The sequence below is a fragment of the Lissotriton helveticus genome, chromosome 12 (assembly GCF_964261635.1).
Source record: "Lissotriton helveticus chromosome 12, aLisHel1.1, whole genome shotgun sequence".
NCBI classification, from domain to species: domain Eukaryota; kingdom Metazoa; phylum Chordata; class Amphibia; order Caudata; family Salamandridae; genus Lissotriton; species Lissotriton helveticus.
The window spans coordinates 52,903,872-52,918,121 of NC_136073.1; the positions used below are offsets into that span (position 1 = coordinate 52,903,872).

The following is a 14,250-nucleotide window of genomic DNA, read 5'->3' on the forward strand; positions in this document are numbered from 1 at the left end:
GGGTGACCGGTAGATGGAAGCTAGAGACGAGGGCGCCTCGAAGGCCCCATTGAGCGAGAGTGTAGCCAGAAAATTAGAATACCCCCAAGTTGAAATAACTTGCACCAAGCAACCGAGACAAGTGATCCCATCCCAACCCAGAAGTAAATAAACGCGGCTTACCTGCAGTGGAAGGCTCGTCTCCTGGCCGTCTCCTGGCTGCTTAAGGCAGTGAAGTCACATCTCTTCCTGCTCCGGTTTGAGTAGACGATGACGTCAGACTCTCACGAGAGGAGTCTGCAGCTCCAGGAGAGGAGCGTCATCGTGTCGCGTCATCCTCTTCGCCCGCCCCATCCACAGATTTGCTCCAATCTGAGCAAAGGGCTAGGCGAGCTACTCCCGGGGTCTCCGCGAGCTACCAGTGGCTCGCGATCGACCGGTTGGAGACACCGGTTCTAGACATTTTCCCCTTGTTTGTTGTCAGAGCTTTGGGGATGTCTCTGTTCATGGAGACCAGTGCACAGACCATTTCAGGAAATGAGTGCATTATGAAAGGACTGTAGCTCCCTCAGTACTGATAAGGTAGAACTGAGGTGCTTTGCAAAACCTGTGTGAATATTTCCGTCTTGGGCCAGCGGTATAAGATAGGTCAGGATAGAGGTTTGTTTTCAGTTTGGGCTAGCAGTATGTGCTGCAGTGGGTCAAAGGATAGCAGTGTGTGTCCAGACTGTAATAATACAATAATAATTCCTAATTGTAAAGTGCAAACATATCACCCCTTAAGGTTTCAAGAAACTGGGGGACGTCTGAGAGATTAGGTGACGATTGTCCATAGTCACATGATGCTGAGCCAAGCTGCCGCCAGTGTCCGAGATCGAACCGTGAGCCGCGTGCTCTGGAGTCAGCTGCTCTGGGCCATGCACCACACCTCTTCCGTAATAGCAGTGCAGCATCATTGAACCCAAGCACCCAATTCCTGCTGCACTGCAGAGCAGTGCCGTGCATTCTTGGGCTGTGTTACCTGTCAACAAGGACCATTGATATATGGCAAATGTACTTTGTGACTGAGTCATCGTGGGTGGGTCTTATGCTCAAGATCTATCTGACCCTAAAACCATCTCTACAGATTTTTAAATGTAGTTTCTCCCTGTTCAAGGGTGTATTGAGGCTTAGAGTAATTTCTGTTATGTTTGATTCCCATCTGTTCAATTAAAACCCAACATTTGATTTGTTTGTGTGTATTATAACCAAATAGAATTATTAGGACACCGCCACAGGCATTGTCTTTATACATTTGTGTTTTGAGGTGTTCCCTAAGCAAAATAGGTCCACATTTATTAAGATGGAAATGTTCTGCAATTTGAATTTCAAGGCTCTTTAAAGGATTAATGATTTATTTATTCATTCTAATTATTTTGCAATTGTGGAAATTATGTTGATGCATGGTTTTGACATCTGCCATTGTACAGGCTTCACATTTCTAAAATAAAAATGTCCTCGTGCCTACTTAGGTATTTGTTTATCAGGTCTAATTCTGATCTTCTGGTCTGATAACCATTAGCATGGTGACAAAGCGGGTGGGCTCTTAGTGACTTGTTCCTTTATCTTTTCATCCCTTACTAGAATTGAACTGTCTGTTCCTTTGTAGGGCATCTCCCTCGAAAGGGGCAGCTACCGCCCCTCCAGCATTGATGCAGAAATTGACTCCCTCACTAGTATGCTGGCTGATATGGAGAGCAGTGGACCTCAGGTAAGCTGGGGCAGGTTGGCAAAGAGAAAATGTTGCTGATTTCTGCCCGAAACCTTTGGGTGATTTGGGCGGCCTGCTACTGTGATCCATTCTAATGCATTCTTACAGTGGAAAAAGACAAGTAGTAGTATAAGTAGCTGTAACGTAAAAACGTGAAGCTGTGGTTTACACAGCAAATGTAGCATGCCAATGGGTGTGGTGGCAAAGTGGAGACAAATTGCTTTATAGCTCACAAATGGAAAGCAAAGCTTGAAACATCTTTTCTCCTTGCAGGGTTATGACGCTGTGACACACTCATCAGGTGCAACTCATGCGACACATACCTCCAAATCTTCTACAGCTTACAAGCCGAAGCAAGCTGCTTATGGGGCATCAGCTCATACTGGATCATATGGGATGGAACGGAAGACTCCAGGATATGGGGCATCTCCCCAGGCTGCCACGTATTCAGTCTCTTCCACGACTAACTCTTCCTACAACCATTCACCAGCCGAGTCACATGGGACATCCCTGTCAGGGGGATATGGAGTGTCTCAGTTGCCGAAATCCTATCCACAGCCAATGCCAGCATCTTACACTACTGCCTCATCCTCCACCGGTCCAGCTTTTAACGTCCAGGTCAAGGTGGCCCAGCCAGTGATGAACTATTCAGAGCCACGCCGGAAAGCAGAGCAAGCCTATGGCCCGCCATCACCGCGGTACGTGGGGCCTGGCTACCCACCACAGCATACTACTGACCCACCCTTCAGACCCCAGCTCACTTCTGAACAGTCGTATAGAGGACCTCTAACCATGGAGTCCTCGTACAGAGAACCTTCATCCATGGAACCCTCTTACAGAGGACATCACACTGTAGAGCCATCCTACAGAGGGTCCCCTACCATGGAACCCCCCTACAGAGGACCTATGGTCACTGAGCAGTCTTTTAGAGGCCCTCACCCCAATGAGCCACCCTACAGAGGACCTCAAAACACAGAATTTTCCTACAGAATGCAGAACACTGAGCCATCCTACAGAGGACCTCAGGCAGCTGAGCCACCATACAGAGGGTCTCAGGTAGCTGAGGTGATGTACAGAGGCCCTCAGGCAGGTGAGCCATCGTACAGAGCACCTCCGATAAATGAGCCAAGTTACAGAGCCCCTCAAACAGTTGAGCCATCATACAGAGGACCTCCGGCAGCTGAGCAATCATACAGGGGACCTCAGGCAGCAGAGCCATCGTACCGAGGGCTTCAGATGGCTGAGCCATCGTACAGAGAACCTCAGTCGACTGAGCAGGCCTTCAGAGGATCCCAGCCTAGAGGAATTCAAGGGAATAATATGCCATATAGAACCTCACAGAATGTTGAATCTTCTTATCGAGGACCACAGACTACAGAATTGGCCCATAGAGCATCTTTGCACAATGCTGATGTGTCCAACAGGGCACAGCAGAGTCGATATCCAGAGATGGGACCAGGTCAGAACTGGTACCAGACCTCCCCCCATCCTAGTGTGGCAGATTCAGGATACGGTACTACTGAGGTTCTACATGAAACGAAATTTGGACACCCACCTTCTAAGAAGACTGAGGCTGAACAATACAGCGCAGGAACAAAGACATCTGTGCAACAACCAGGAGCAGGTGGCAGAATGAACCGAGAACAGACAACCCTGTCGTCTGGGGGATCCGCAGGATACCCTCAACAGGTAAGAGCTTGGAGAGGTGGTGGTGGGAGCAAGGTGTAACAGGAGAAGTAGGAGTGTAGGCTCAAGGCCTTCAGAGCAGGAATGACCAAGAGGTGTATGGCTGTACAGAGAGTGGGTGAATGCAACTGGTTCAAGAAGTACGTTTCCATACAGTGGTGACAGTAGGAGCACCATAAAGGATAAGGTAACATTGCCAGAAGACAGCCTTTGTATGGTTGAAAAAGAAAAGTGTCCATGTCTCCTTTTTTGGGCCTTCTTGGTCTTGAAAAAGTTTTAAAACCTGAACACAACAGAGAGTTTCGTATAAATGCACACAATGTTTTGGCACATTAGTGTTCCTCAATGAGATTGGATTTTATAATTGCAAATAACATAAAACTGGAAGTGTGTCAAGTAATCATGAAATGTATATCTCAAAATAAACGAGGCACTTGTGTAAAGTATTCTCCAGCACAGAATCTAGCTGTTCCAGTTTTCCAATTTAGAGAAGTGCAGGAGCACAGCACAGTACCTAGGAAAATGTTGTCATAGACGAGACATGCAAGTATCCCTGTTCGTGGTATGACCTAAACAAAGAATGCAATGTAACAGACCACTTTGTTCAGTCGCAAACCAGTCAGGAACAGTCTTGACAATTTTTAGGTCTAGCTTGTAACTGCGCATGTGTTCTTTTTTTGTGGACAACAAAAGGTCTTGGAGCCTGCCCATTGCTTACTATTTGTGGGCTGCATTGTTGCTACTAATTTCTGCCTAATTGGGCATTGTGTGTTGGCGCATCACTACTTTTCTTTCCTCAGGAGCTTGAACCAAGTACAGATAGCTATGTCTTGATTAGGGTTCTTCGGCTGCTGGCGCTGTAATTAGGAATATATATATATATTTTTATTTATTTATATTTTGGACTGCCGCTTTTTTCCCCGTGAGCGGTAAACTTCACATTGTCTATTATCATTTTCCGGTCTTTTTGGTGCAACGGAGCGGCTCTATCTATCCTATCTATCTATCCTATCTATCTATCCTATCTATCTATCCTATCTATCTATCCTATCTATCTATCTAATCTATCTATCTAATCTATCTATCTAATCTATCTATCTTATCTATCTATCTTATCTATCTATCTATCTATCTATCTATCTATCTATCTATTAGGATAGATAAATCTAATCTATCTATCTATTAGGATAGATAAATCTAATCTATCTATCTATTAGGATAGATAAATCTAATCTATCTATCTATTAGGATAGATAAATCTAATCTATCTATCTATTAGGATAGATAAATCTAATCTATCTATCTATTAGGATAGATAAATCTAATCTATCTTTTGGAAAGTGTGCAGAGTGATGTATACTGCGCAGCCAGACGCGCAGAAGAGATGGCCCTGCAGCTACAAGTGACTACGGGACTTACTGGCACCACGCTGCTCGCAGCTTTAAGACAATCAAGAAATTGATATCCCGGGAGTCCGCAAAGATTCTCAGCAAGGAGGAAACTGACTGAGGTATTTTATCTCGATGGGGCAAACTGTCTCGCATTTGACCGCCCCAGTTTCACGTCCAACCTGGGAGGAGGGGCGCTGCAGACAAGCGGGGACACAGGACTGCCACCGTGATGTTCGTTGTCCTTCAACCGCCCTACCCTCCTGCCTGGGCACAAAACTACATTGTTCTCCACTCCCCCACACCAGCTACCTGACATTGCCAAGACTGTGCATGCTGGGATTTGGAGTCCTCAAAACGGACTGCCATTCGCTGTGCAGAACGCATTAGGGGGAGGGAACTCAGTGCTCATAGACATTCATTCATAGGAGTAGTTCATTGGGGGAAAGGTCGTCAAGGAGGAAGGCGCTGAAGAAGGCACATAAGCCGAAATGCATTCGCCAATCCGGGACCTCTGAATAAACGGCTGCTTGTTCCCTACTCCCCGTGTGGCCTCTCATCTTTTCTTTTGGAAAGTGTGCAGAGTGATTTTATATATATATATATATATATATATATATATATATATATATATATTCACTTAAGAAAAATGAAAAACCCCCAACAAAAACTAATGTTGTCCTATGTGAAGTTTGTTCCCAAAATGACAATGTTTATTGTTAATAATGGCAATTATTCATTAATAGACATCTTTAGGTTATCCAAACGTTAGCTGTTTTACTGTTATCAAAATTTGGAGACAAGGCTGGCACAACTCCAGTGGTCTTCCTCTCATTGTGTCCTGTGCTCCCCTAACCACAGCAGAGGACTGCGAAGACACCCCCCACCCCCGAGTATCTCTTCAAGCTGTTGCTTCACAGGCTGAAAGGTGACAGCTTTGCAAGGGATTAATGCTGTCTGACATAATTAAACGTGGTGTGGAACAAGCCGCTGCCTGCATCCACTCTTGATTGTATCTGTCAGAAAGTGTAGCCTGGTGCTGTGCAATACATCCGAGTACAGCACTAGTGCACCTGGCACCACCACAAGAGTAATCCCTTATTTTTCCTTCTGGTGCCTTTGGGATTTTACCCTGAGAACAATTGTTTGCAGGGGTTGCTTGTTTATGACTGGACAAAATCATTTCAACATCACCTCTCTGTAGTAAAGAAACCCCCAGCACTTTCTTACAAATGCCTAATTAGTGTTGCTTCAAAGGGGCAATCTTTTTCTGTTTTCATACGCAAACCAGAGTTTGATGCATTCATGGACTGTATTATACGGCCAGAAAGCAAAGTGTAACTTTTTTTCTGGAGCATTATATAGTCACTAAGTTTAGCAATGAAAATTAGTAATTTATGTAGCACTTGTTGATCCTCAGCACTGTTAGTGTTAGATGCGTTACTCTTAGCTTTCCACTCGTTCGCACCTGTGGTATGTAGGTCTCAAAATTAAAGGCTGATCTCGGAGCCATCTCACCAGCTTTTGCTTGCCCTTATTCCTTATATTTTAGTAACAAGCATTGGCAAAGCCAATAAGTCTCACCTACGAGAGCTATTGGCTTTGTTAATGTTTTGTAGCCATGCTGTACAGCAGCATAGCTAAAAGTAATTAAATAATGCAAGGAAGCATGGCTGAAGCCTGCCGTATCGTAGCACTTTTTAGGTCAAAGCCTACCAGACAGCGCAGCTGTCTGATTCGCTGAAGAAATCTTGGGAATATTCAGAAAGCTGACCTAGGAATGCATTCCACCCTTTGCTTGACATTGACTCGGTGGTTTGTAACTCACATTTTACGGCTTTCTATTTGCTGGCTTTATTTGCTCTAGCCTGTCCAACTTCAGTTTGCCCCTCCTGTTGCCCAAACCTTGCTTACTGTGTTCTTCCACAAACTTATTTTCTGTGAACAGGCCTTTAAATCTTGTTCTTATCACTTCACATTTGCTGTGCATTCAAAGACGGAGGTCAAATGTCAAACGGTCTCTTCTGAGGGAGCTTGGTGTTCGCTTTTCTTTCTCGGACTCCAAAGTGAGAGAATGTATGTGACAATCCTGCTGAGTATCCATGTAAGAGGAGAGGATGTAGGATGTTTTTTTTCCTACTACGCAATGAACTTTGCTGACAATGAAGCATATTTGTAAGTAACTCTAAAGTGTAGTGGTACAGATATTTGAATATGATCAAAACACATCAATACACTAGGTGATGATATTTGCACACATTATCGTTTGTGTCTAGTAAAACTGTACTTTTGTTTCAATTTAAAGTGTGTTGTCTTTAATGGCAGTGTGCTACCACACCATGCATACTCCACACCATGCATACTCCACACTATGCCACTCCGCTCTAAGCCCTTCCACTCTACACCACGCCACTCCATTCTACCACACTCCACTTTGACATGCCACTCGTCTCTATGCCCCTCCACTCTTAATCCACTTTACAACACCCCACGCCACGCCACTCGACTCCACCCCACTGAATCCTATGCCACTCATTCCACGACACAGCACGCCACTCCACTCTACGCCTCTTTCACTCCACACCACTTAGCCACTTCACTTCACTCCAGTCTACCCCACAGTGAGAGAGTGCCTTTTTGACATGTTTAGCCCCCACTTGTTGTCTATTTGATGTGATTTCGATTGTAGATGTACAGGGTACCTACCAACCAGGTCGCCAGTGCTTCTTCCCTAAAACTGTTCCAAAACTGGCCCTTCAGGCCCACAGTAAGTCCTGAGTAAATGTTACCTGGGTACCCAGGGCATTGGGACTTAAGGAGGTCCCCTAGTGACCCCTCACCTTGGCCCTGCAGCCTGCCGCTGCAGCATGCTTGGCCTGGTGCAGACATAACGACAGTCGACATGCACACTGCCTGTGTGCCATACCAACTTGCACTGTCTACAGTATAGGTAAGTCACCCCTCTAGCAGGCCTTCCAGTCCTAAGGGAGGGTGCACTATACCACAGGTGTAGGCAAATCTGCGCGAGCAGATATGTCCCTACAAATTTAAGTCCATTCTTAGATATTGTCAGTGCCAGGGAAGCCATAGAGAGTACATGGGCTGGAAACTCCACAACTCAAGTTCCCCAGCAACATGATGGTTTCTCTGAAACCAGGAGTGTTTGGTACCAAACTACTTCTCCCAATAAGCCCACACTGATGCCAGTCTGGGATTTATTGGACCATGTATTTAGAGTGCACCTCCGAGGTGCCCCCTGAAAAACTACCAACCCTGGTGTAGTCGCAGACTGGCTGTTGGCAGCCTGACACCACCAGACATGTTTCTGGGCCCCTGGGTCAAGAGCCTATGCTCTCTGGGAGCAGAAACAAAGCACATCCTAGGCAGAGGTGTCCCACCTCCTCTGAGGAGATGAGCACAGTGCTCGAGAGGGAAGCTACAAAGGCCTGCCGCCTTTATAATGAAACCCCCAGCCTCTACTGCAAGCAGCATTTGGCAGTCCCCAGTTTACACCCCCACTTGGGCAGGAAAACCTAGAAGAATAGGAGGTGTGCCCTCCTCTGCCAACTCCATCCCTAAGGTGAAGGAGGCTATGTGAAATACACTTCTCAGTCCCCACCATCTTGACGATGGGGAGACCCCTCTAATCAGTGCTAAGACCATTTCCCCCCACAGGAGGGTGGCATAATTGAGGGTGTAGTTACCCCAGGTAAGGTGCCCATTGATCCTACCTAACACTTCCTTAAAACACCCCTAAATTTAGTACTTAGGTGGCTCACCCGACCCTGAAACCAGTTCCTGCCAACCTAACAAGAAGGACGAAGAAGCAAAGGACAGTCGATCTGTCCACAAGAAACCTAAACAAAGGACTCTGGTGCCCTTCGGAACCGCGAGTCCTGCCCACTCTGCAGCTGATGCCCCGGCCCATGGCCAGGTAGTCCACTGATCCAGAACAGGTTCCCCTGCAATCGTGACCTATAGTCCAGTGTTTGCTCACCCCTCCTATGCTTCACAAAGACACAGAATGAATCCAGAGGCTCCTCTCGACAACGACCGGCTCCCGGAAGAAGAATCCAACATCAAAGGACACCCCCTGCACCTGAATCCCCTGGACCACGGAGAACTAAACTGACTGTGTCCATCAACACCTCAACTTAACTCTGTCGCTAGTCTCCCACCTGCAGCCTATTTGACCAACTCAGTTTCTTCATTAAAAAGCATTGGCCGCCCGACGCTGTATTTGCACCCTGCACCTAGCCGACCGGTGTTGCTGGTGGTGTATCTTTGGTGCTGTATTATGGCCCACCATGTGCTTGCTCTAACCCTCAAAGCTTGGCCCCTATAACAAATCCTACTTACTTAAAGCAGCATGGCTTCAAGCACCCCCTGTCTCCATTGAAACGCATTGTCTCAGAATTTGACCTTTGCACTCGGCCACCTCTGTGCGCTGGTGGTATAGACTTTGTGCTCGCCTGACCCTTGTCCTCTGCTGATCTTAAACCGCGAAGACTGGAACTGTAATTTGGATACTTACCTATGAAACCACATTGTTTTTTTCCTTCATAGGATAACAAAGAACTTTTGAAAATTGCAGTCGGCTTTTGAAAGACTAGAGTATTTTTCCTTAAAAACATGCTTACCTTTTTGCGTAAAACTTGGCCTTAAAATAAAACTTAAACAAAGCTTCTTTTTGAAAATTGTTGTGGATCTATTTTCCGAGTCCTGTCAGTTATTGGGCAATGTGTATGCAATAAATGTTGAGCACTCCTCTGTGTTAGGCCTAAGGCTGCTCTCCCACACTACTGCTAATATAGCACTTTGGGTTTACATTGACCTCTGTACACTTCTGGGGAATCTCCGGACTCTGTGCACGGTATAAACGCCTAGTGGTATAGCATAGACGGAGTCTGCTTCCTACACCCTCTACAGTCTACCTCACTTCAATCTACTCCACCCCACTTCTATCTACCCCACTATATTCTACACCACTCTAACCCAATATACACCATGCCACTCTAGTCGAATCCACTATGATCCAATCTACCCCACTAGTTATAATATACCTAACTGCAAACTATCCCACACTAGTCTACTCCACTCCATCCCAATCTACCAAACTCTACTCAATTCTACTCCACTCTGCTTCAGTCTACCCCACTCTACTCCAATCCAACCCACTCCACTCTACCCAACCTACCCCACTCTACTCTAACTCAGTCCAGTTTTCCCCACTTCATTCCAGTTTACCACACTCCAAACTCCACTGCAATCTGTCCAACTCCTCTCATCTCTAATGTTCTCCACTCCACCCCACTTCAATCAACCCAATATACCCCACTCTTATCTACCAGACTCCACTTCATCCAGTCTGCCACGCTCCACTCAAATCTACCCCACGCTAGTCTGACCTACTTCACCCACTCCAATCTACCCATCCCCAGTCTTCCCCTCTCCAATCTACCCCATCTACTCCAACCAATCTGCTCCATTCCACCCCAAACTACCCCGCTCCAAAATCTACACGTCTCCGACTCACTCCACGTCACCCCACTCTACCCCACCCCACCCCAACCCACTCTACTCTATTCCACTCTATAATCTACCCCACTTCTTTCCTACCCTGATCTAATACACCTAATCTAACCCACTCTACCCTAATCTAGCCCACTCCACCTCCACTCTTCTCCAGTCTCTCCCTCCCTCCAATCTTGACTCCAGTCTATCCAACTCCACCCCACTCCAGTCTGCCAACTCCACTCTACCCCACTCCACTCTACCCCGATCTACTACACTCCATTCTACTCTACCCAATCTACCCCATTCCGCTAAACCCCAAACTACAAGTCACCCAAATCTCCCCCAGTCTAACACACTCCACCCCAGTCTACCCTATTCCATACCAGTCCAATCTACCATACCCCACTCTACCGCAAACTACCCTCCTCCAATGTACCCCATCCAATCCACCCCACTCCAATCTGCTCCACTGCAATGTACCTCACTTCATTCTTCCCCACCCTATCCACCCCACACTACTCTATCCAATTCCACTCTTACTGACATACTTGTTCACTCAATTTTTCTCTATTTAATTTTTGCTGTTTTTTTCCTCTTATTTTTTTTCTCTATAAAGTGCAAGTGCTGTTAACATTTTGGGTGCAAAAAGAACAATTGATGGACAGAATGCAGAACAATATCATACATTCACCCCACTACAGAGATCTGGGCCTCAATCCATCGTTTTTTTGCTCACCATGCCCTTCCAAGTTGGATCCAGCCATATGGAAATCAGTCTTGACCCTGCGCCCAATGGGAACAGTCCAGCCCGAACTGCCAGGCCAGGTCCTTCCTGGACTGGAAACAGGCATCCTAGGACATGTTTCGGGGTTTCACCCCTCTTCAGCCAGGATAGCTTGACTCCAGTGGCATGGTGAGCATGAGACCCACGTCTGGGCATACCCGTCTCACTCGGGATGACATGCAAAAAAGACAATTGATGGACAGAATGCAGAACAATATCATACATACACCCCAGTACACAGATCTGGGTTTAATCCATTGTTTTTTTGCTCAGCATGCCATTCCAGTTTGGACAAAGCCAGGGAATGCATTGTGCCAGTTGCAAGTTCAAGCAGTCATTTATCACGTCCCGATTGAGACCAGTTGTAACACCAGTCCAAACCTTGTGCCATAATAAGATCGGCTGGATTTTGATTAGGTCAGACAGGTAAAACAGTCCCAGTTCGGCATGGCAGATATACGTGTCTGTGCTATTCGGGACGGCTAGGATATATTTTAAAAACCTGTTCTCAACTTGCTGTAGGGTCTCTACATTTACATGACCCCAAATACCAGCTCCATACAAAGCAATTGAAGTAAGTTTGGCTTTGTAAATTGTCATCAAATCCTTGATGGGTCGCTTTCCTAACTTCCTGGCGAAGTTTTTCAAGGCTCCTATGGCTTTGGCAAATAGCAATTTTCTAGTATTAATGGCATTGACCCATGAGCCCCTTCTTTCGAAAACAATTCCCAGATATGAGAAGTAGTTCAAGTTTTTTATTGTTTATGAAAATGTCATGACACTTAGCATTAGGTTTGCTACATTTCATAGTAAATGTTTTAGTGATATTTACATTAAGGTCTAAGCTTGACATATAAGAGGCAAAGCTCGACACAATTTTCTGCAGGCCAATCTGTGTGCGGGCTAGCAGTACCGCATCATCGGCATACAACAGTGCTCCAAATGGCTGTTTGACAAAACTAGGTAGATCCTGACATTCCCTCGATAAAGTGGCGCCCAAACTATTTATGTAGAGGGTAGAAAAGAGGGGGGCTGGCACGCACCCCTGCCTTACCCCCTTCCTGATGGGGAAGTTGTGATTAAGTTCACCTATTATCCCGTAGCGGACTCTTGCTCGAGCATCTAAATAAGACTGTTTAAAAAAATTAATAAGTGGCGTTTCCACCCCTATGACCTCTAATATGCTCCACAACTTTTGGGGATTGACGGAATCAAAGGCCGAGCTCAGGTCAACGAAACACAGATATAGACATATAGGCTCCCCCTTTTAGCCTGTGTATATTTTCCCAGTAGAAGACTTAGGTTTAAACTCTGTTCCACTGTACCTAAACCTTGAAGGAATCCATACTGTAATTCGGAGATTACACCTGTGTCCTCTGCCCACACCTGCAGTCTATTTAAGACCCCACGCCCGGCCACTTAAACAAGGGAATCCAGGAGTGATATAAGTCTATAGCAGACCGGGTCGTTACGGTCACCTTTCTTAAAAATAGGAACAAGTATGGACTCCGTCCATGTCGGAGTGAAACCTTGTGTACAACAAGCCCTTAAACCCATGGATAGAAGTAGACCCCAGAGCAAAGGGCAGGATTTATATAGGTCTACTGGTATGCTATCTGGTCCCGGGACTTTTCCGCCTATGCTCCCATTAATGGCTGAGATCACCTTGTCCACGTTAAAATCAATACCGATTAGGAGGTGACCTAAGGGGCGAGATCTAAAAACCTCACCATGATTAATATCTATGTTATTACAATATAATCTGGAAAAGTGGGTCACCTATTGATCCACCCCAATCGTGATTTCAATACTGGGTGAGTTTTTTGGGGGCCAAGAACGGGACTTTCACGCCCTTCCAGAAGCCTTTTATGTCTTTTGTGTCCGACTCATGCTTGAGGGCCTGCCACAGTTCAGTTCTTAAGGCCTCTTTTCGCTCTTTAAGAGACGTTTTATACGCTGCCCTGGCCCTTTTAATAGCTTCCTGGTCTCTCGTGGGCTTATGTTGGGGGGTTTTCAAAGCTGCATGCGCTTTACTACACTTTGAATCAAACCAGCCTATCTTACTGTTAGGGTTTATTTGGATTCTGATAGTAAATTATTTTGTATGGCCTGTGCGATTTTACGAAAAGAATTAAAGATATCATAATCCGCAGCAGTCTCGTCAAGACAGACGAAGAAGTCTGTTTTGCAGCTGGTTAAAAGCGACTTGGTTAGCTGTAATTAGTCTACTCCTGCCCATTTAATCGTGTAACCATTTGATCTATTGATGGCGATATCTTGTATGGACTGGGTAACCATTTGTCTTTTGGATAGCACTTTGGCCGGCAGCTCTAAGGTGATACTAATAGGAAAATGAAAGCAACAGTGTGAGTTTTGAAGTTGAGTATTCTATCGGCATATCTGTTTAATATTAATATGAAATCTATAGTAGAACACAACCCACGACCGTTAAAGGTACTACTAAAAGGTATGGATGGTGATCAGAGGTCGTTGGCAAAACTCAGGTCCATAGTATATTTAATCAGGTTTTATTGATCCCCCAAAGTGGGAATGCGAAAAATTAGAGATTTCTTTCACGTCGTCCGGTAATAAACCCCAGTTGCCTCCTTCAGCATGAATGCAGGAGCCTATGTTGAAATCCCCTCCCCAGATTATACAAAGATCTTTGTTTGTTTTCCTTTGGATTTTATCCAGAACCTTCTGTAAGTGCCTCAAAACTCCCTCTGTTTGCGAGGCTTGAATATATTGTAGAAGTTTAATAGGACAGTGCAATGGGAGTTATCGATATAAATTTTTAGGACCTCGTAGTAGGTGTTTGATTCCACAATGCCTACCTTTATTACATTGAACGTATAAGATATGTAGGTGCATAGGCCACCCTTTTTCCTCCCATGACTGGAGGGTACGGCCGGTGTAAAACAATTTTTAAACCCGTTAATATGTTGTATAACATCTACCCAGGTTTGTCAAATGCATAATATATCATGGTAATGTATGAATTCAAGCCAGGCAGGGTTAGACCGTTTTGTGGTTAGACCCGCCACATTCCACAAGAGAATATTTTTTAGGCTAGACCTAGGTTCACCCTGGGTGTTGCGCATTGTATAAACAGGATTGACATTAAGACCATTAGGATGGTGATCAGT

At 45.5% G+C, this 14,250-nt stretch overlaps 1 protein-coding gene across 2 annotated transcripts in view; it reads left to right on the forward strand.

The window, feature by feature from the left end:
- LOC144799449 (uncharacterized) overlaps window positions 1-14,250 on the forward strand; it is an 84,039-nt gene that overhangs the window by 55,823 nt on the left and 13,966 nt on the right. For both annotated transcript variants that reach the window (XM_078670763.1, XM_078670765.1), the window contains 2 exons: window positions 1,628-1,729; window positions 2,003-3,418. In XM_078670763.1, the coding sequence (XP_078526889.1) occupies window positions 1,628-1,729; window positions 2,003-3,418 (1,518 nt within the window). The remainder of the gene's footprint in view (window positions 1-1,627; window positions 1,730-2,002; window positions 3,419-14,250) is intronic.